This window comes from Ambystoma mexicanum, chromosome 4q, assembly GCF_040938575.1.
Source record: "Ambystoma mexicanum isolate Mex_15411 chromosome 4q, UKY_AmexF1_1, whole genome shotgun sequence".
NCBI classification, from domain to species: domain Eukaryota; kingdom Metazoa; phylum Chordata; class Amphibia; order Caudata; family Ambystomatidae; genus Ambystoma; species Ambystoma mexicanum.
The window spans coordinates 414,984,873-415,007,670 of record NC_090928.1 but is presented as its reverse complement, the minus strand read 5'-3'; the positions used below and the strand labels follow the sequence as shown (position 1 = coordinate 415,007,670).

The following is a 22,798-nucleotide window of genomic DNA, read 5'->3' as shown; positions in this document are numbered from 1 at the left end:
ATCTACCGATTCCAATGACAGCGGCTGGGCATCCCAAAATGGAGGACGCTCAGGGCACCAGTCATTTCAGCACGGAGCTGCCACCAGCCCGTACCCTGCTCTGTGGGCCACCCACAGGTGCCCAAAAACATACACTAGGGGCACAGGGTTGCACCCCTATCCATGGGTGCCATACGGGTATCCCATGGGTCTGTTCACCAAACCAAGAGAGAGCTGCACCGCCAGGACTCCCACATGAACTCCTGCGTGGAAAACACGACAGAACACGATAAAAACAGTAAAGGATAAGGATACGGATACGGAGGCCCTATCCCTCCGATGCATTTCCAGCATCACAGTTACTAGACAGGAGAAGGCTGTTTTACACTGTTCAAATGTCAGTGGTATGCATTCTTCATATAAATGGCCTAATCTGTGAAGACCTCCACCACTCCATCTAATAAAGGCTTGGTCATTCATGCCTGGTGTAAAAACTGGGGTTTTGAAAAATCGGACCCAATTGGGAAGTTTTTGTGGCGAGAAGGCCAGTAGACTGGCCCTGTCACGAGGGGAGGAAACTCCTCTCAGCCGTGGGTGGGAGGCCTACTAGGGAGGAATCTAGAACCAATCCAACCCATGAGGGGGGGCAGTGGCAGCAACGAGGGACCAAATTCCTATCCTCCTTTGTACCCATATGCATCTTTGCAGGCCCCCCCCCCCCCCCATCTCCAACCTTGCTCCTGGTTCAGATATTCATCAGTAGGAATATCCAAGTGAGATGTGGAGAAGCATCAATGAAGCCCAAGCGAGCGAATCAACACCAGAGCAACTTGCTGTGTGTAACATATAGAAGCCAAGAGGAGCCCCAGCAGCCCCCAAAGAGACCCGAGCACAGTTGTGCACCTATCAAAGGGAGATTAAGCCACTGAATGCCATACACTGGAACAGCACGGAAACCAGCATTGCAAGCACAGTGGCATCCATTGGCCTGCTTGCACCATGAGATAAAAGTCCTCTAGACCACCAGGCATAGAGAAGGGAAAAAGAAACCCCTTATCGAAACTTGCCAAACTGCTCCTCAGAAATGCATCACGAATTGGAACATTGAGATGTCTATGCCGCCATTGTGTTATGTGGCAAGCATGTGCAGAGACTTTGGGCAGGGTTTAGCCCCCTCTTGACAATTATTTTCTACACATATGTGCCCCAGGGAAGGAAGAAGAGCACAGATTTGATAGAGAAAGGCGTCCAATTCCGACAGAGGGAGGGATGGAGTATTTTTCTCCCCATCACTGATTCTACCTTACAAAATATTGAGGCATGATCCAAAAATGTAATTCGTCCTGTAGTTGGACTTCCAGACTCAAAGGATAGCCTTTCATCCACTAGCACCATACCCATACGAGGATAGCTCTGATGAAAATGGGAAAAGAAGGTTTAGCCCTCCAAGTTTGTTTGTTTCTTTTAATATTTGTAATGCACGCCAGAACCGGGGGGTATCAGGGCGCAATAGACATCAAGAGCGTTGATCAGTTTAGGTTACAGTGCTGTACATTTATATACAGTCAGTGGTGATAAGGACAGTTTGTACAGGAAGGCATGAAAACTGGTTGGTTACACAATAAAACCACAAAAGACAATAAGTAGTATATACAATGTGTACAAAAAGAAGCAAAGATTCCAGTGAATACATAATGGGAGGTTAGAGGTAATTCTCCTTGAACCAGCGGATGACGTGAGATCTAAAGCATGGGTAGGGTAGGTCAGCCTCAGGGGTGGGGGGAGGGAGTTCCAAGATTGGGCAGCTTTAACCGGGAAGCTACTCCCGCCAATCTTCCTGCGTTTATACCTGGGCACTGTAAGAAGGTTGGCCTTAGTAGTTCTCGTCAGTCGGTTGGCGAGTTGTCTCGTAAATCCTTCTACGAGATAATTTGGGGCAACTTGGTGAAGGCATTTGTGTGTGAGGGACACTGTTTTGAGAAAGATTTTATCATTCGTAGATAGCCAGTTATTAGATCTTCCGTGGTTTTAGGAATACATAGGGCTGCTCTTTAGGCATTGTTTTGCAAAATCTGGATCTTATTGGTAATGTATTTATTACTCCCTAGGTATAGGGCATTACAATAATCCAGTTTGGACAGAACAAGGGCTCTTGCCAAGGTAATGCAGTTGTTGGGGGAAAGGAAGGGCTTAGCTGCTCTAATTAGTTTGCAGGTGTAGGCTATTGAGGAGGCCATGGAGTTGATTTGCTTTTTAAAACTTAGTGTAGAGTCTAAATAGAAGCCAAGGGTTTTGACTTCCTTGGCTACTGTGATGTTATTATCATCAATTATGAAGTTGGAGTAATTATGGCCTAATTTGTTGAGATTCGCAGGGGTGCCTAGGATGAGGAGTTCCGTCTTGTCATCATTCAGGCATAGACCGTGAGAGGCCATCCATGCCTGGATGATGAGGTACACTCTATTCACATTGGATCCATCCTATCGCTTCTAGTGAGAAGTGGGCGGCAGAATCCAAGTGGTTGCACAGGATCTTGTGGTCTACTAGGTCGAACGCCGCTGAGAGATCAAGTAGTAGCAGTAGTGCTGCCTTACCATTGTCTCTCAGCGCGTCGATCTGTGCCTTGAGGTCTATTAGCGCCGTTTCAGTTCCATGTTGTGGTCTAAATCCTGACTGCCGTACTCTTAATAGTTTGTTGCATTCCAGAAATTGTTGGATTTGGAGGTAAGCCACCTTGTCCAGGATTTTAAGCAGGAACGGGACTGTGGTGATAGGGCGGTAGTTGGTGGGTATGGACGGGTCGAGGGTTTGCTTTTTAAGTAAAGCGAGAACCCAAGACTGTTTCAAATTGTTAGGTATGGTACTGGTGGAGAAGGAGGCATTTATGAGTTTGGAGATGAAAGGTGAGAGGTCACGTGCAGCGTCTTTTATAATTTGGGCTGGGCACGGGTCATTGTGGCAGTTAGAGGGTTTGAGTCCGAGGATGATTTTTTCGACTTCTAAGATTGGTACTGTATTAAAATTGAAGCGGGGGTATGTTGATCAGGAGGTGGTGGCAGTAGTTGGGGCAGAGGCTTGGAAATTGTGTTGGGCTTAGGGGCCAGTAGAAGGGTTTTTTTATTTTTTATTATTGATCTTAGCTTGGAGAGTCGCTACCTTATTCGGTAGGGCACTCTGAATACTCGTACACCATAATTTGTCTTTGTGACAGGTATCTGGTGCCATGATGGGCGATTCCATTTCTTTAAGGATTGTGAACAATTCTTTAGTCGTAGAATTGGCTTCCGTAATGCGCAGATTGAAAGAAGATTGTTTGGTGAGTACAATTTATTTTTTGTAGAGGGAGGCTATTTTACTAAGATTGTTTTTGTTAGTCTCGGAAGGGTCTTGTCTCCAGATGTGTTCACTTTTGCGTTTTTCTAGTCTCATAGTTTTCAAGTGAGGGGTGAACCAGGTGTTCACATGTTTTTTAGGTTTGCGCTTTCTATTTTTCAGTGGTGCGATGGTGTCCTGATGATAACATTATTTTGTTATATTCCTCTACCATAGTGAGGGGGTCAGTGTTGGCGGTGAGCAAATTTAAGGTGGAAGAATCAATGGGGTGAGTTTTTCAGCCGTAATGTTTCTTTTGTTTCTAGTGGGGATGGCTGGGGCCATGTTAGTGGCGGGTAATAGAGGCGTAGCCTCTAGAGAGAAGGAGATCAGGTGGTGGTCAGACCAGGGTTGAGGATTGATGGACGTAATGGAGGTCTGGCAGTTGTATTCTGCTACCCAGTCAAGGGTTCTTCCTTTGATATGGGTGGCACCCATCACTTTTTGGATGAAGCCCAATTCCTCAAGCGAGTCATTGATGTGCATGGCGTTGGTGTCAGATGGGTCATTGAAACCTAAGTTAAGATCTCCTAGGAGGAGACAGTGTGAGGCGTTTATGAGATTATCAGATAAAATGTTAGTTGGGTCTTCTTCAAAGGAGCCTAGGGGGGCAGGAGGTCTGTATCTAAGGTGGATAGACAGTGTCAGGGAGTCCGAGATGGGTAACTTGGCCGTGAGAGATTCGCAAGAGTCAAGGTTTTGGGGTGTGGAGAGTCTAAAGGACAGACTAGTTTTGGAGATTATGGCAAGGCCTCCACATCAGAACTTAGTGCAATCTATTCTAAGAAGAGTGCAGTCCTCAGGTATGGCTAGCATGATTGCCGGGCCTGCTGCTGAATGAAGCCAGGATTCAGTGATAGCAAGGAAGACCTTTTTTTTTGTCTGGAGCAGGTCAACAATTTCCGTTGCGTGGGCTACCATGGAACGGGCATTTAGTCTGGGTGAAGCAGGTCAACAATTTCCGTTGCGTGGGCTACCATGGAACGGGCATTTAGTCTGGGTGGATTCCTTGGATGGTGACTGGGACTCGTGGAGGCTTTTAGGGTGGATACTGAAGTCTCAGGTAAGCCGGCTATTGAGCTGGAGTCTTTCAAACCCTTCTCTCCTACAGCTTTAAGAACTCCTCAGACAGTGGATCAGCATTCAATCTCCCTCCTGTAGACCCATCTATGTCTCCATCCAACTACGATTTAAAGTCCACCCTTTGTATCAGAGGCAGAAACACTAAAAAAAGGCATTATGTCCTGAATTTTATACATATAACGTGACAACAATCTATCACCAACGATTGTCTCATGTAATACAAGATATCGACCATCTGAATCTATTTGCTCTTCAACCACAAAGAGAAAATACTAAGAAAACAATATGCTCTCTCCTCTTTTCTTCTCTCCACAGTAGGAAAAGTATTGGAGTGGAAAGTATTTGGATGAGAGTCTCCTCAAGAGGGCCCTAAGCAAATGCATTTCTTGAATACAAGCCACATATATGCAGTGATATCTTAGGGAAATGTCTTATTTCTCAACTATAAATTGGAATTAGTACAAGAAAAAGGGACAAGATCCTGGGATATATGAAAGCATGGCATGAAGGCTGGAGGTTAGTAGGGATAGAGAGAATTGGATTAAGATTTGGACTAGGGAGGGCAGCGTTGTCATCTACCGGCACATGAAATGAAGAACAGTACTTTAAAATGATTTTCCATCGGTATCAGGTCCCAGAATCTTTAAAGCATTATGTGAGGGGGCATATAGGCTGGTGCTGGCGGCGCTGTGCGGTGGCAGACACATTTATACACACATGGTGGCAGCGTCCAAAGTTGAATACACTTTGGGAGCAAATATTTTAAGAGATTAGTAGATCTGTGGTCACCCGCTACCCAATGACCCGGAGATAGGTTTATGAAGTGAACCTCAGGTACTTCTTGTGCTTGGGATGGATCAGCACATGGAAGTAAGCATCCTTGAGGTCGAGCGACACCAACCAGTCCTGAAGTTGAAGGGCCTGGAGGACTTGAGAGTCGAGGCGTACCGAGATTCACGAAGCGAACACGTTAGCGTAAAAAAACGGAACTGAGGCTACGGGCGTCGTGCATCCTACTTATCACATCAGGTGATGTTGGCCTTCGGAGGAGGTCCTCGGGGACGGTGCATCGACGCAGGACGCAGAAAATGTTTCGAAGCAGCACAGCTGTGGTGATTACTGTCAAATATATGGAATACGTCGGAGGACCCAATCCCCTCGAAACTGATGTATGCAATAAGGGAGAACTTGCTGATTTTCCTTCAGATGTAGAGGAGCTTCCAGGAACATGTGAAGCAGCACAATAAAGAGTTTACTTGCCTGAACCGCTTGAGCGCATCAGGGCTATTCAAACACTGATGCAAACTGCTAGATGGGTAAACGTGGTTGAATTGGACTGCAGAATGATGCACACATCCCTTGCAGAGTTTTGGAATTATATTATGACTTGTCCTATATGTCATTGGAACACAAGTCATTCTGGTTGAAAGAGTTTATCAATTGATGGTTACCTTGTCTTTGTCTATGGGAGCAATAATGAGGGGAGGTGTGTGGGGTGGGAAGGGATATTATGTTGAATGTACAAGTGCAAAGAATTGTACTGAGGTTTGGGATTTTTGAAAAGTTAAAGTAAAATATTTTTAGTAATACAATAAATATAGAGTAGCTTGTATGTATGTGATCTTCGGTGTAGTTATCCATTTCTCTGAAGGGTCAGTACAATCTTAAATGAGTGAATGTTAGCATTTATCCTATTGTCTTGTGTCCCATTTGTCCTGTGCCCTATTACAGAGAGCAAACACTAAATTGCTATGACTTTGAAAGACAAAAACGGCAAAAACGTAGAATCCTGGCCCATGGATTTAAAAAGAAGAGTGTTGGCAGATAGCGATACAATGTTAAACGTATGCATAGAGAGAGAGAGAAGATCCAATTGACATGCTGATGGCACAGATCTCCCAGACACAGGTTCTTTTCTTCCTGTCTAATGACAAACCAACCTAAAAACACAAGCATTCACCAATGCTAAAATGATGATGTCTTAAGATTGTATGGTTCTAATCAAAAGCATTGTCTCAGTAAATTTAAATTGACCAATATGGCGTATGTGATAGAAATTGAAGTTGTGGAAGTGTTGTTTGAATATAACGGGTTGGGGGAGAAGGGATGTTTAAGGAAAATGTGTCACTATTATCTCTGTTTAAATTCATATATTATAGACACTGGTGAAAACGCTTGTAATGTATACTCAGATGATTTGTCACCAGGAAACATCATAATTACAGACAAACAAAACCCCAAAGAATGAACACTGTCCGAAAAAATATTTCTGACAATACAGCACTTTTCACTTCTTACACACCTGTTTTATCAATGCCATGCCTTGCCACAGAGCTCTGATGTTTCATAGGACACAGATCTTCATTTTCATTAGCTTTTAAAGAAAAGATGGAGGAGGCAATAAGAGGACCTGTTTGTGAGAAGAAACAAAAAGTATAATTAAAAAGGGATCAAATAATGGCTGAATTCAAGCAGTGATACCCTGGAGGACAGTGAGGGGTTATAAAGATTGACTCTCAAAACAGCTACCTAAGTAATTATTAGCATCAGCTAACATTTTTTGGTAATGACAGTTTGACAGTCCTGTGGGTATATGCAGTTAAGATTACCTGAATCTTTGCAAAAACACCAGGAAATTCAGCGGGTGTGGGAAGGGATGACCATCTTATATCAAAGTCCTTCCCCATAGATGTCAACCTGTGATGTCATTTTGATCTCCTTGTTGATCTCTGCTAAGCAACAGAGAGGGGACACACTAAGTTAACATGGTCGTCATTTCCGACACCTGCTGAATATCCTTAGTTTTGCTGCACTTAATCGGATAATCTTAACTCCGTCTAACTAAAGCTTTTTAACAGAATTTCAAGTGTTTTTGTATGCTAGATTTACTCTGAAGACACCTCTTAAAAATTAAAGCTAAACAGTCCTTACTGTGGGACTCCTGAAACGCTATACACACCAATAGAGGTTAAACATCAAATAAGATGTGTCCTTCAAATCACCCGCTCAAATAGTTCCACTTTCATTCACCAAACGTTTACCTTACTATTCTAGCGGATGATTTGAATGGCACATCATGCTTTATGTTTAACCTCTAATGGCATGTACAGCATTTCATGAGTCCCAGGGTAAGGACGATTTATCTTAGAGGTGTCTTGAGGTGACGGCCCGTTAAACAAGTAAGAGTGGATTTGAGTTTGTTCTGCTTCCTTGTGTTTTTTTTCTGGCAGTGGTGCACCCAAGGGCGAGAAACGAGACCCATTGATTGTCAGGACCTTGAGTTTTCGAATGGTCTACTATAGTCAATAGGCGTGGCCATCAAAAGTGCCCATCAGGTTAGAAGAACAAGTTACTTACCCCTGGTAACGTTCTTTCGACAATGTTCCTCCAACGTATTCCTCATCTATGACAAGTAGTGTCCACAGCTCGTCTGCTTCGGAAATGTTTAGGCAGAGCGCGCCCTGCATCGAGTCGATGTCCATCGAAGGCCACCATCGAGTGCGACGTCATCAGCTGTTATGAGTAGAACGCACGGCGCCTGTAGCCTCAGTTCTTGTTTTTCCCCCCTCCTCGTGTAGCAGAAGCTGCCACAAATCGGGCCTGACCGTACACAGCCTTGTTGGAATGAAAGCTGTAATAGCATGGGAAGTAGGTTGGGAGGGCGATGAGGAATACGTTGGAGGAACATCCAGTCGAAAAAACGTTACCAGGGATAAGTAACTTGTTCTTCGAATGGATTGTGTCCTCCAACGTATTCCTCATCTTTGACAGACTCCCAAAGCAGTATCCATAACTGGAGGAGGGTGAAGAATTTAGTAAGATTTGAAATTAAAGGGATGAATAAAAGGACTGCCTTTCCAAACGCCACATCGTGAGCATGGGAAATATCCAGGGAATAATGCTTGGTAAACGTGTATCGAAGACCACGTTGCAGCATCACATATGTTCTTTATAGGGACACCTCTTTGTAGGGCTGTCGACGAAGCCATGCCTCTGGTTGAATGAGCATGCAAGCCCTCAGGAGGGACCTTGCCCGCCAAAGTAAGTCATCGGGGTCATCTTCGACTCCACACTTTCCTTCCCTCCACACATCTGACGTCTCTAAGAAGTCACACAAACAGCTGCACCTCCTCAGAGGTATTCTTCCTTTCCTCTCCTTCCCCCAGAAGCTCACCGTCTCCAGAGCTCTGGTTCCTTCTAGGCTGGACTACCGCAACAGCCTCTTTCTAAATCTGCCTGCCTCTACTCTCCGCCCTCTGCAACTCATCCACAACAGGACGGTGAGACTTATCCTTGGCCTCAAGCCCAGGGATTGTATCTCTCCAGGACTGAAATCTCTGCACTGGCTACCAGTTGCGGCAAGGATTAAGTTCAAAACCCTCTGCATTGTCCACAAGGCCTTCTGGGGCCTGGGATCTCAATACCTTCCAACTCTCTCTTCCTAAATATATTCCTTCTCAAGCTCTTTGCTCATCCGCCTCCAACTCCCTCAGGGTTAGTCGCTTCTCCAAGCGTTGTGTTGGTGGTAGATCTTTCTTCTGCTGGGGCCTCCCTCTGGAACAATTTCCCTGCCTCTCTGAAACTTGAGGAGAACCATCTCCGGTTCCGGAAGTACCTCAAGACCTTCCTCTTTGCTTCTGCTTTCTCTCCTCCTCTCCACTGCTGATCTCTTGGCTGATTCTGATACTGCACTGGTTACCTGTCTACCCTCTGATCTCGGGCCCAGGCCCCCCCGCGCCAGTTGCACACCTGCACAGCCCCCTGGCAACCCTTGCACTCGGGGACTGTTTCTGTATCCTCACAGCCCCTACCAGCACTTGACACTGGATGTCTGCACTTACCCTTGCACTTGCTACCAGCTGGCTGCTCTTAAATGTATTATTTTTATTTATTTATTTTACTGTTATCCTATGTAATGCACTGCCCCCTCGCCTTTCCCCCTGCACTATTCCCCTTCCTCCCCACTCCCCTGCATGCGCAATCTCAATGTCACCTGGCATAGTAGGATCGTTGTCGCGGTCTTCCCTCTGTTTCCCCTCCCTTGCAACGTCGCGCCATGAAACACTTGTGTATAGGCGTGTTATAAATGCCATATCAAAGCATTCAGAAATAGTGAGGATGATCCACCTAGACATGGTCTGTTTAGACACAGCCTGGCCTAGTTTGTGCCCGGTATACCCCACAAAGAGCTGGTCATCCACTGTCACCTTGGACATTCTGGAAATATAAAAGCTCAAAGCTCTCCTAGGGTCCAACCTATGAAGCCTTTCCTCTTCCTTACTAGGATGCGGAGGAGGATGGAAGGCAGGTAGCACATTATTTGGACTCAAATTAAAATCCGAAACTACCTTAGGTATACAGGAGGGTCTGACTCAACACAACCCTGTCCTTGTGGAATAAAGTAAAGGGTGGCTTGGAAGAAAAGTGCCTGCAACTCGCTCACTCTACGAGCAGATGTAAGAGCAACCAACATAATAGTCTTAAAGGTTAATGGCCTCAATGGGCATGAGTGCAATGGTTCAAATGGAGCACCCATCAGAAACCTTAAGACCAAACTAAGGTCCAAAACCAGAACCTAAAATGGTGAAGGCGGGAACACATTTGTGAGCCCTTTTAGAAATTGAGTAACCAAAGGAATCTTAAAATAATAGCATTCCTTGAATGAACGCTTAAAGATTGAGAGCGCTGCTAGGTAACCTTTATTGGTCCCCACCTGAAGACACTTGTGGGTTAAAGAAAGCAAAAAGGATAGAACATCCGGAGTTGAACACTGAAAAGGATTAAAATTCTTTACTCTGCAACAGTCGCAGAACTTATTCCAATGGCACAGAGACTTCGTCGTCGGCCGCCTGGCCAAAAGCAACACCTCCATTACGTCATCCGGGAGGTCCCAATCCTTTTATCTCAACCTTTTAGAAACCATGCGTGAAGGTTGAGGGCCTTGACCTCTGGATGGAGAACCTGACCTCCATCTCGCGAGATAAGATCCTCTTTGGGGAAGACACATCGGTAAACAGATGGACATTTCCAGAAGATACGGGTACCATGATCGCCTGGCCCAATCCAGAGCAACTAGGATCATGCAGGACCCCGAACCGTCTTAACCTCCTAAGAACTTGAGGAATGACAGGGACTGGAGGAAACGCGTACAGTAGCGGGAATTCCCAATCCATCATAGCCGCGTCTCCTAGAGCTCCTCTCTGAGGAAATTCCCTTGACTAGTACTGCTCGCACTTCCGGTTGGCACCGGTCATCAACAGATCCACATGCAGGGTTCCCCAAAGGGCGAAGACCTCTTGAAGGACTTCCTGAGCTATTTCCCACTCTTGGGAGACTGCACCCTGTCTGCTCAAAATATCCGCCACCGTGTTCTCCTCTGTGGCCAGATTAAGTGCTGCTAGGGAGATTCCTTCTTGAATTGCCCAGAACCAGAGCTGCATCGCCTCTCTGCACAGTGGTAGTAACCATACACCTCCTCTCTTGTTGAAGTAATGCATGGCCACCGTGTTGTCCATCATTATGAGGACATTCTTCCCCCATACAGACAGCAGGAAAGCCTTCCTTGCTAGCCTGATTGCTCTCAGCTACAAAAGATTAATGTGTAGTTTGGACTCCGATGGAGACCAACAACCACTGATGGTCAGATCGTTGGCATGAGAACTCCACCCTGTGAGGGAAGCGTCCGTCACTACGGTCACCTCTGGCCATGGTTGCCAAAAAGGTTCTACCTTCATTACCTTTTCCTTGCAGGCCCACCACACAAGATCCTGTGATACCCTAACTGGAACCTGAAGGTGATCCGACATCCTGCCTGAGAATTGGGACCATTGAGCCCTCAGTGCCCATTGCAGGGACTTAATTCTCAGACGGGCCTCTGGCACCAGGAAAATGCAGGATGCCATGAGGCCGAGCAACCTCAAGAATTCGAAGGCCGGAAGACTCTGGGCAGTAGAATTTTGGTTATCATCTGGAGAATGTTGTGAGCCCTCACCTTAAGTGGCGAGCACTTCCCCAGGGACGTGTCTAAGACAGCCCCGATGTACTGGAGCTGTTGAGAAGGTGTCATATGGGACTTCTTGAAATTGAGGGAGAAGCCCAGTATGTGAAGGGAGTGATAGGTAACGTTGAAATGATCCAAGGCTTGTTCGGGAGATCACGCCCTAATCAGCCAATCGTCCAGGTAGGGGTAGATGTGAATCCCCCCCCCTCTCCTGAGATGTGCAGCCACTACCACCATCAGTTTGGTGAATACCTTCGGGCAGAGGTCAACCCAAATTGCAGGACTCGAAATTGATAGTTCGAGATGCCAACGGCAAACATCTGGTATTTCCTGTGCTTGAGATGGATCGGCACATGAAAATAAGCATCCTGAAGGTCCAATGACACCAACCAATCATGAAGTTGGAGGGCCTGAAGGATCTGAGAAAGAGTGACCATCTTGAATGTGTCCTTCCTGAGGAACTTGTTCAAGTATCTCAAATCCAAGATGGGTCTCAGTCCCCCGTCCTTTTTGGGAATCAAAACATAAGGGGAGCAACAGCCCTTGTTCCTCTCCGCTACAGGCACTGGTTCTATCGTGCCTTTCTCTAGCAGGGTTAATCTTTCCCGCACAAGGAGCAGATCTGGAACCCTCAAAGAGTGTACTCCCGGTGGATTGTCGTGAGGCTTCTGCAGAAAAGGAAGGCAGTCCCGTGTGCTATTGTTTCCAGAGCCCAAGCATCCGAAGTAATGGCTCGCCATTCTACCAGATGCTGAGACAGCCTGCCCTCTGCCGGTGAGCTGTGACCGAAGGCCTCAGAGCAGTTTTGAGCGGCAGTAGCAGAGCCTGATGGCAAAGAGGCTGCTGCTTGAGCGGCTTTGGCACCTCTACCTCGTCCACCATGAGGAAACTTACGTTGGCTTCTATGACTAGCCATTCCTCTCACCCTTCCAAATGAGGAGTAGTAACGTAAGGGTCTACCCATCCATTGCAGTCTGCTAGAACGAAAAAGGCTGAGGCTGCCTAACAGCGGTGCCCAAAGACTTGGCAGCTGCTTTAGAGGTCTGCAGCTTCTCAAGGCTCTTGTCAGTCTTGCTGCCAAAAAGGCGAGACCCGTCAAATGGCATGTTCAGAAGTCTAGCCTGCACATGTGCAAAACACGACTTCCGCAACCACACAAATCTGCGCATTACGGTGCTTGTAGACATGGACCTGCTGACACAGTCAGCAACATCCAACCCAGACTGACAGACAGTTTCCTTGCCGTCCTTAACAAGAGCTTGGAAGCCCTCCCTTTCTTCCCCTTCGCAAAAATGCTCAGCCGCCATAGATCTGCAATCCCACAGAGTGTATAAAAATCTTGTCAAGGCACAAGAGGAGGTTGCCGCCTTCAACGCCATACTCCCAGCTGAAAACGCCTTGCGTGCCCATTCATCCACGCGCTTATCGTCCTTATCCGGAGGGATGGTACTGTACACAGCCTGTTTTGAGGTAGCCATGGCTGCCTGGAACACCAGACTCTCAGGAGTGGGGCGAGATGACAGATAGCTGGGATCGCTACTGGAGGGGTGGTATTTTCTTGTCAGAGACTTGTTCGCCGCTGGATTAGTCTCCGGTGTTTCCCAATTTTTAGCCACCCAGTTCCGCAGTGCCACATGAAATGGTAATAGGGGATCTGTAGGAGGACCCTGATCCAAAATGTCCATAAGATCATCCTGATCATAGTGGGCAGTAGGCCTGGCCCAGCCCAAATACTCCACCACTCTCCACATAAGACGTCAATAAGAGGAGTCGGAATGCTCACCAGGGTCTGGTCTGCCAAACTCCAGCTCAGGAAAAATGTATATACCACTTGCATTATGCAAGGTATCACAAAGATCCTGCATCCTACTCTCCTCCGAGATGAGGCATTCTGGTACGTTAGGGGTCCCAAACTGGAGACCAAAAGGAGCCTCACCTTCATCAGAATGTTCCTCCTCCTCAAAAATGGAGGTGAGGGACTTTAAAAAGTCTTTCTTTGGCAGAGGAGTACACCTTTTCTCAGGAATCACAGCCAGAGACTTCAAAGTCGACGACTTGGACTTAGACATCGCCTTTTTAGGTGGTTCCACCGTTGCAAGGGGCTATGCCGGTAAATTTGTGTCATGATCTCTGCTTCCAAGGGATCAGGACTTGTCCGACTCCCTTGGAAGCAGACGCATAACCCCGGTTCCGAGTGCCAGCCAGTCCCAATTGGGACCTTTTGGACCCTGTCCTGGCGCCAGTGGCACCAGGCTCATAAAGATGCCCAGTCCCAGCGCTGGAAGCGCCGGGCTCATAATGCTTGGGTGGACTTACCTGCAGCAGACCATGCTGCTTACTTACCTGCCAGTTGAACCCCTGATCCTCTTCTGTTTGGGACTACTTTTCCAGTTGGGTGGGGCAGGAGCCACTCCCTAGGTTCAGAACACTGGAACTCTTCTGGAAAGCAGGAACTCTTTTCTTACCTAGGCGTGGCTGTGGAAGGAGACACCTAAGCACTACAGGAGGCTATTTAAACCACACCCGATGGATGAATCTTGCTTTGCGTTAGTCTGCATTCTCTGCAGCAGAACGCTCATCGTGTCTTCTGCTTCTGATCCTGGGCCTAAGGGAACAAAGGCTTACCATCCTGGAATCCAGTCTTCAGCAGTACCTGTAAAGACAAAGAAAGAACAGGTTAGCACTACGGTCTTCAGTGGCAGCGCATCTCTTACCTGGTCCATCGGCTGTCACCAACGCCTTGCGCTGCATTCCGGCATCTGAAAGACAAAGGCTTACCTACTCTTCGCATGCTCCGGAGGTCTTCGCACTGCATTCCGGCATCTGAAAGACAAAAGCTTACCAGCTCTTCGCACGCTCCGGAGGCCTTCGGCGTTGCATCCCGCATCTGAAAGACAAAAGAAGGTGCGTTTAAAGACATTGGGCAACTTTATTACTCACGTGCCATTACTCCTTCCCACGCCGAATCCAGTGGGTATTCCAGCACCCTTCAGCTTCTCTAAAGCTCCGAACTTGTACCTGCAAGATAAAAGGGACAGTTAGTGCGCATCGTGAAGCAGGCTACAAGCGCTTACTTACGTGCTTCCAGGCGCTTCTATTCCTCACGCGGGTTCGATCCTCAACTCTCATCAGCCCGCCATCCGCCATCGCCGGAACCCTGCAAAACAAGAGATATCATTACAAAAGACTTAAGACATTTGAAGTGCCCAGAACTTACCGTTCGTGCAGTTAACGACGGACAGCAGTCCTCTGAGGTCAAGAGGCCTGCACCCTTATCCAGTAAAGAAACTGGTTACGGCACCCTACCCCGAGGCAGATGGAGAGCTCGGCGTTCACTTACCTAAGGTGAGGGTGTTAACCTTTGGGGTTCTACAGGAGAAGAGAAAGGGAAGGAGAGAGGCACCCAATAACCCCAGTTCATTAATCCCATATTTTCTATCTGCAGACATCTTACTCTTCGAGTCAGACATACAGTGCACAGAGGTCCAGCCCAAAGAGCCAACCGTGTGTTACACATCACCTTTGAAGATACGGCATTCACCCAGTCAAGACCGGCGCCTCTGCGGGAATCAGGTGAGCGTTACAATTTGGTGCCGTTGGCTTCTGCAACAGCTCCGAAGGCATTGAGGGCTTGATCGGGGTGGAGGACACAAAAGGCACCATCGACTGGCGTGGCGTCGATGGCATCGAGGGTTTGGACAGTTTCGATGAAGAAAAAGACCGTGACCTTGCTTCACGTCTTGAGCAATCCTTATGTACTTTGTCCGAACGAGGCATTTAAGGCTCCCATTCAGGATTGCGCTGTTTACCTGGGCTCGAGGGCGTGCAAGTATCTGGCAGAGACCATTCCCTGCCAGCTTTAACAGAAGGCGCGGACGGGCCGCCCTGCTTTTTGAAAATGTCAAGCTTCCCACTCAGCGGTCGTCGAATGTTTGGACAGGCAACTCACCCTCTCGGGGGTGCTGCCTGAAGAACACGACGAGGAAGGCGGCTGGCGGTGCCTTCTCCTCGAGCGCTTCAACGAGGACGAGTGGCGCGAACCACTCCTGGACCTTGAACGCTTGGCCTTCTTCCTCTGAGGAGTCACCTCTCGACTCATCGGTCGAAGGCCCAGCTGGTCGGGACTTATGGGGCTTGGACACCTTGCCTACCTTGAGTTTCCCCTTTTGTTCCTGAAAGGCCTTTCCAGTCATTGACTGGCACTTGGAGCATGTATCCGTATCATGGCCCCCGCCGAGGCACCATAGGTAGAGACGATGCGGATCCATGATGGACATCTTGTATCCGCAGTCCCGGCATTTCTTGAACCCGGACCGAGGTGTCGTCGGAGTAGAAGACGAGGACATATCTAAGAAAATCTTCACAGCAAATAATAGAAAGTACGAGGCGCGCCGAGTTTCACGAAGCAAACAAGTTTTCGGAAAAAACGGAAATGAGGCTACAGGCGCAGTGCGTGCTACTTATAACATCCGATGACGTCACCCTCCACGGAGGCCTTCGAGGGACATCGACACAATGACATCAAAGCTGGGCGCACTCTGCCAAAAAATTTCCGAAGCAGCCGAGCTGTTGACACTACATGTCAAAGATGAGGAATACGTTGGAGGACACAATCCATTCGAACATAGTTTCTTGTGAAGGATGAAACTTACAGTAAGCATTTGATGGGGTGTGGTTTTGCAATAAATATTCAAAATAAATTGAATGAAGTTGGCTCCCTATTGTTTGTTTTTCAGGCCATTTAAAGTACTCCCTTTCGATGAATGGAGTTTAGCCCTGATAAAGGTGGGGTTACTGTGAATAATCACCCACAAGGCCGAAAGAGTAAGCTATGAGAAAAAGTGGTTGATGAATTTTACCACTAATATGATGCTGTCAAATTAACTTTTAGCTCTAGGGGCCAAGTGATTAGCCACCGGGCACCCATTGAAATAGTGGTACATGGTTGAATATATTTAGAGTGTTGCACCATAATTAGTAGTGGTCCAAAAGCTTTTGTCTAAATTTCCCACATTGCAGTGTTTTGCACATTATATGTAGTGTAAGAATGGTTTATACGTTGCCCATATTGTCTTTTGTGGTATGTGTTTTGTGAGAGAGGATGAATGTATGAATCATGAAAAAAAATTTAAATGTTTGATTTTTAATAATTGTCATTGCATATGATAGTATGGTCGCGCCTAGAAACACTTGTGTATAGGCACGTTATAAATGACATATCATATGGTTGGAAAGGTTACTGAAAAACCGCATGCTGATACATTAAATGAATACAATATTTTGTTAAAAAAATGCATTTTCAATTAATTCAAAATGCTATAGGCTTACAAAAGATTATTTTTTACTGTGCACAGGACCATTTATTTGTGTTCCTATCAGCTTTAGTGCTAGACTGAGCTTGTGGGCTACTTTAGGACTTTGGCTCCTCTTCCAACCTGTATCTGGGAAAAGGGGACTGGGCTGTATTATCTGATCTATGAGATATGATCTAATGTAAATGATCAGACCCCTATATACCTTTTTTTTTGCTGTAGAAAAAGTTAAACAACATTGTGGCAAAGTGGGATTCGACCAGTAGTCAAACAAAGTGGGAATTACCGGGAACACAGGTGTCTCTTCAGGCAGCTGGTTCTGGATTTAGCGAATAGCCCCCACCCCAAATTATGGCTTCTTGTTTTGAGGAAGGACTTTGGGCTAGCTAGTCCTTCCTCTTGGGCAGGGTTGTCTCTGGTAGTCACACTGATCGTACCCCGCGTTGACTCCCTTAGCCTCTTAACAGAGTCAAGGCCTTGAGCAATCCATGGCTGGCTGATTGTTGAGATTGCTTTCGGTCACAGATGGCCTCAAGAACACACTGTGACAAACTAGAAGGAGTCGTTGGAGGAGTAACTGACAAGTTCAATGGTTTTATTTAAATTAAAAGAAAAATTCCTAGCTATCGCTACCTAATAAACTAAAGCTAAGGGTGCACATTAAAGTTCAAAGTAAGAAATCCTAACCAAATAACTGGCCCTCCCACTTTAGGAAGACAAAAAAAAAAGAATGAGACCAGGACAAGGCCTCTGCCTGTGATTTCTACCTGGCCCAACACTTGGATTCTTCTTCCAATCAGGTTTTACAAGTTCTTCTTTCTTTTCTCAGGAAGAAGATTTTTTATAAAGTTCCACAAAGTTCAAGGTTTATCAAAGGTTCTTGGTAAAGCTTAGCAGAATTCAACACTTTCGTACAATGCACGTCTCTCCATAGGCTCTAGATATCAACTTTTCATGTCTCAGCAGGATAGCTTGGGGACAACTTACTCCCCTTGGAAGCAAGACGACATGGAGCAACACAGGTTCGATCCCCGGCTCCGCACTTAGAAACCTCTGGGTATTAAGCGCGTGATAAATAACCTATCATATCATTATCATAAGGTTTCCGTCTCTGAAAAAAAACAGTATTTCTATAACAGGGCTATGCCATTTCCCTCTTGGTGATGGACAGCAAGCTTGTTTGAACTTTTACAGGTTCGAACCCTCCGGACTCGCTCTCCTCCTAATTCTGTATCTTAGAGTTCAGACTTCTTGGGTTTCTCAATTTCTTAGGGGTCTACAAAGCCCTCTGGTAGCCTTGCTAAATCGCTGTTCAGGTTTTATCTGGCCTCCCATAACCTTTGTGGCTTTCCCAGCCTTGGATATTAAAGTTTCACAATTTCTTAGGGCTCTCTAAATCCCTAGGGCCCTCTGATATGCTTGCTTTCTCTCTGATCGGGTTTATCAGGCTCCCGTAACCTTGTCGGCTTCCTGCGCCTTGACCACCAATATTCGTACCTTTCACTTGTGTTGTCTCCTTGCTTCCATTGTGCTGCTCGTCTCATCAGTAACTACCCTTCTTGTGCGGAACTCAGGGATCCAGGCTCCCCTTGCAGTCTGGTCTCCGTTGTCAGGCCTCAGGCCCACCCCGGCTTCCTTGTGGTCGTGCCCCCAGATGAGACGGTTGCTTCTCTGGCGCCATCCTTCTCCTGACCTTAGCTTCTCGGTAGGTCAGGACGCAAGACTTCCAGCGTCTTTTAAGCTTTTTTTTCACTCTCCACACTACCGCTGGCTCTGCAGTCTAGCGTGGCTTTGCCCCTCCATGAAGTCTTCCCAGCAAAGGATCATCTTTGCCTAAGATTCTCTCCTCCCACAGCGTAGCAGTTTCTCTTCAGTTCAAAGTTCCCTTTGGTTTTATATGTGTCATCATAAACAGGGTGTGTCCTTTGTGAGGAGCCAGGAATGAGAGACACAGAGCTCATGGTATTGGCTAAAGACTAATTTAACAATAAAGGGGTTGGGAAATGCCTCACTGTACCTAATCTAGGAGGTATTTCCCTACCTCAACCAAAACTAAGAATCTGTTCTGCGTCAAGATGTCCAAAACAAAACATCCTGTGTCAGAAATCTTATCCTAGCCCTCACATTCTAAAACGAACTCTAAGGTGATAAGGGTATTGTCTCTGGTTTGAAAAGTGCACAAAAGGTCCAGGTTCAAAATAAAACACAAGATCCAACTGGATGAAAATCACAGTTCTTCTCCAGGTTTCTTTCCACTGCAAACAAAAATTTCCAAGAATAAGCAAGTTCTTTAAGGCCAAAATGGATGCCTCTCTTCTTGGTATTACAATCCACCCCAGGGGAAATAACTCCCTTCCCCGGGACTTTTCCAGAAAACACCATTTCACAAGCCACACGGGCATGGCTCTTCCTTGGCATTCTCTTTTCCAAGTAACACAATTTTGGGTGCAGGTCCCACACTTGCGAAACACCTTGTATACTCCCCTGCCAGGCTCTCTCATGTAGCTCTTTAAACAATTTGGGTGTGAGTTTCCAGACACCTGGTATACTCTACTGCCACGGTCTCTCATTCTTCCAATATTTCTGGCATTCACACCACACAGTTTCACTTTTCGATAAGGTTTTCACCAAAACACTGGGTCAAAAAACCACGTTTGTTTTCTTCCTTTGTTAAATGTCCAAACACCTGGTATACTCCCCTGCCAGGTTCACTGTTTATTCTGAAATTTCTCGTGTTAACACAGTTCCAATATTCAGTATTGGTTTAAAAGCCCTCTTTCATTCACTTTCTCTGGTTTATGAACCAGTGGCACAAACTCCTTGTCTGGGGTCACTCGACTCATACCAGACACTTGTCAGTACTTGGTGGACTTGCTGAAGCACCCCAGTGACCCAGCTTTCCTTCCCCAGGCTCAGCACCGGCTTTCTGTGGCATTCTTTGGGTCTCCCGTGACACCACTGGGCTTACCGGCTACGTCTGGCGCCTTCCACATCCTTCGTGGCTCCCTTTTTGCTCCTGAGCCCTTCTCAGTGTTCAGGCGGCATAGGCACTGCGGCTCAGCTAACGCTGTCGCCAGGAAGGATGCTCTGCTCTTCCTGCTGCAATCCCAGTACAGGGAACCAGCTCCTATAGTCCTCCTTTCTCTCGCCTTCTCCCCGCTCCTCTGTAGATTTTTCTGGTCAGCTTCCCCGGCAGTGACTAGTTGGCTGAAACTCTGTTACCTTCAGCTGTACCATCTTTTAACTCATTTCCAGGAAATGAGTTGCTTGGAGATACTCTGCTTACCCCAAACACTAGACTGCTCCTTCTGATTCTGCTGAGTATTCAGCATTACTCTGCCCCTCTTCCTCCTCTCAGTTTTTCTTATTCTGTTGGTTGCAGAGTACTGAGGAAAACTGGCAGCAGGTTTAAAAGGTTGGGGAAGGGGGATCACAATATGCCATTAAGGCCTGATGAATAGAAGGGGTATCCCTTCCTGGTGCCCCAAGCCAATCTTTCCCTGCCTTCCCTGCCTGGGAGGTGTTACAGAAAGTAAAGCACACACAAGGGGGTCCAAGCCCTACCCCTTTCTCTTATGCGTGTCCACTGCAGATCGTTCATGGTGGGCCGCACCATCAAAGTTCCGGTTTGTTTGACTGCCCAAGTTACTGGTACTGCAGTATTTGTAAATGAGATGATCCAAGGCTCTGTCACCAGGGGGTAGATGCTCTGGCGGAAACTGTAGCCTTTCAGTTTCGAAAAGCTACTCCACGGCTTTTGTGCAGGTGAGCGCAGCAGTTGCAAGGGGTGGATAGCAGTATTACATACACTTTTTGATCACTTAACACCTGTCTTGCAGCGGTTCTCTGACGTAAAACTGCCAGCCGGGGTGAGCTGGTAGTCGGCATCTCTCAAGCGGTTCTTGTGGGTGGTTTACTCTTGGTCCACTGCTGGGGCGGCTGGTATTGGCATTAGAAATAGGAAAAGGAGGAAGAAGAGAAAAAGTGGCTTGCATTTGTAAACAGATGCATGGGGTGATAAAGAAATGGCACATAGGAAAGGGGCAGGGTCGGGGGCCCTCTGAACTGCCACCTTCCCCCTCTGGGGTAGGACTGGCTCTGGCTTACCTCCTAGTAGACCTCCACTCCAGGTTGAAAAGGGTTCCCCATCCACACTGAGTGTGCAACGCTTTCAGTTATGCAGCAATGCTGCTCCTTAATTCAGTTAAAGGGGCATGAGTGTCTATGTTCCCCCACATTCAGACAGGGAATATGTGGGGGTGAACAGGGGATCCTGAGCCCATGTTCTGCTAGCTATGGGTGGCACTCAGCCCACTTTGTCCTAAGTTCCACATAAAGGGAGCTGTAATGCTAAATACAGTGCCAATCTGAGTTACTTTAGGCATGTTCAATCTCAGGTGGTTGCAATAGAATTGAGAAGAAGGTACATTTAATATTGTGAGAAGTATTGTGGATGGATTCAAGAGCATGAAAAGGGCCTTTTGGAGAAAAACCGAAGAGGATGATTGCATCTCGAAAAAAGCTGCACATCGAGTTGGGCAGTTACATGAATCAAATAACCCATCTTCCCCAGATTAAAGGTATTTTTCCCTTACTTTCAGATAGGAGAATCAACCCCCTGTGAAGGCACCAATAATCAGACACAAACAAAAAGTACAATTTTGGCTATAAACTTTTATTAAAGATTATGAGGGGTTGGGAAAATGCCTCGCATGCCCTATGCTAAGGTGGGATTTCCCTACCTAACCAAAACTAAGGATAGTCTGTGTCAGGAAGTCCAAAATAAATATATGTGCGTCATAAATATGTGTGTGTCCAAAACCTATACCTCTAAGTTCTACAATGTGCAAAGATCTTAATCTCAACTGAAAAGTGTTCAAAAATAATAATTGTAGTAGGCTTCATCCATGTCAGTGAGCCATAATCAGGATTTTTTCACTTCCCCATGATCCAAACTGTTCATTAGACAAAAGAGGTTTTTCTTGTTTTCCCCAATGCAGTTCACATGTCTTTTCCCCCCAAAGGTCAGTTCCCAACAGGCAGGAGGTGCATCTCAGCCCCTATGTTTGGGGTCAATTCAAACACAAAAGTTCCTGGGTCTTAAAAAACACAAAAGTTCTTGATTATTCCTTTTCACAAGGATGTCTCCTTGGTCTAGGCGCAGCTGTCGGACCACACGGTTCACCCATCACAGGTCACGCAACCGAGAGGCATCTTGGTTTCTTGTTCTTCTTTCATTCAATTCACGTACAAGTCACTGCAGATTCCCAATACACTCTCCTGCTAGTAACACTGCCTATAGGTTTCTCCTTTCAGGCTTGCAGTTTTCAACATGCCACCTCGGCTGTATTTCACTCTCATCACCACCGTTCTTTATGTCACACTGTATTTTCCTTTTCCAGCATTGCTTTACTGCACAATCCATGTTCACATCTTTTCCTTGTATATATATTTCTTGTATAGCTTTCACTGATTCAATTATTCAAAAGCTTTGCTTTAACTTTCAACTGGGTTCGGTAATTAGAAAAGCTTGCATCAGCGTTCATAACCCACTTGCGTGTGTACCTTTCAGTTTTGGAGCGATCCGCTGTGAGTGGTTTCTTGTTGTCGGACATGTCTGGCTGTTCCGTGGACATGTCTTTGCAGCCCTCTTCCTCATCCTAGTACTAGAGTGGTGTTTTATAAAGAACCTGTTCAGATTATAGGGCAGCACGTCATAATAGCCCTTAAAGGCATCTCCTTGACTCTATGCAACATGCTTATTCCTTCACCACTTCCATGCTCCCCGTTCACAGGCCCAGGGCTTATCTTACTAAGCTCTGTCGTATTAATGCTCTTTGGGCCCGACACACTGCTCCTCTAATCTTCTCTTTAGATCTCTCATTTGCTCATTCCTGAACACCACCATCCACCACTTCAATGTCTGTCCTTTTACCTCATTGTATTTTTCCTCTCCACCTCTTCTGTCATCTTCCTCTTGCCTCTTGATGGCCCTCGTCTCCTTTCCCCCTTTGCCTCACTCCAGTTCTTCCTCCTCTCAACTCCTCTCACA

General features: G+C 46.6%; 1 protein-coding gene across 7 annotated transcripts in view; it reads right to left on the bottom strand.

Annotated features, from left to right (window-relative positions):
* The window catches only part of ZNF124 (zinc finger protein 124), a 567,552-nt gene that overhangs the window by 380,832 nt on the left and 163,922 nt on the right, over nucleotides 1–22,798 (bottom strand). For all 7 annotated transcript variants that reach the window (XM_069607994.1, XM_069607991.1, XM_069607993.1 and 4 more), the window contains exon 3: nucleotides 6,737–6,844. In XM_069607994.1, coding sequence (XP_069464095.1) covers nucleotides 6,737–6,844 — 108 coding nt within the window. The remainder of the gene's footprint in view (nucleotides 1–6,736; nucleotides 6,845–22,798) is intronic.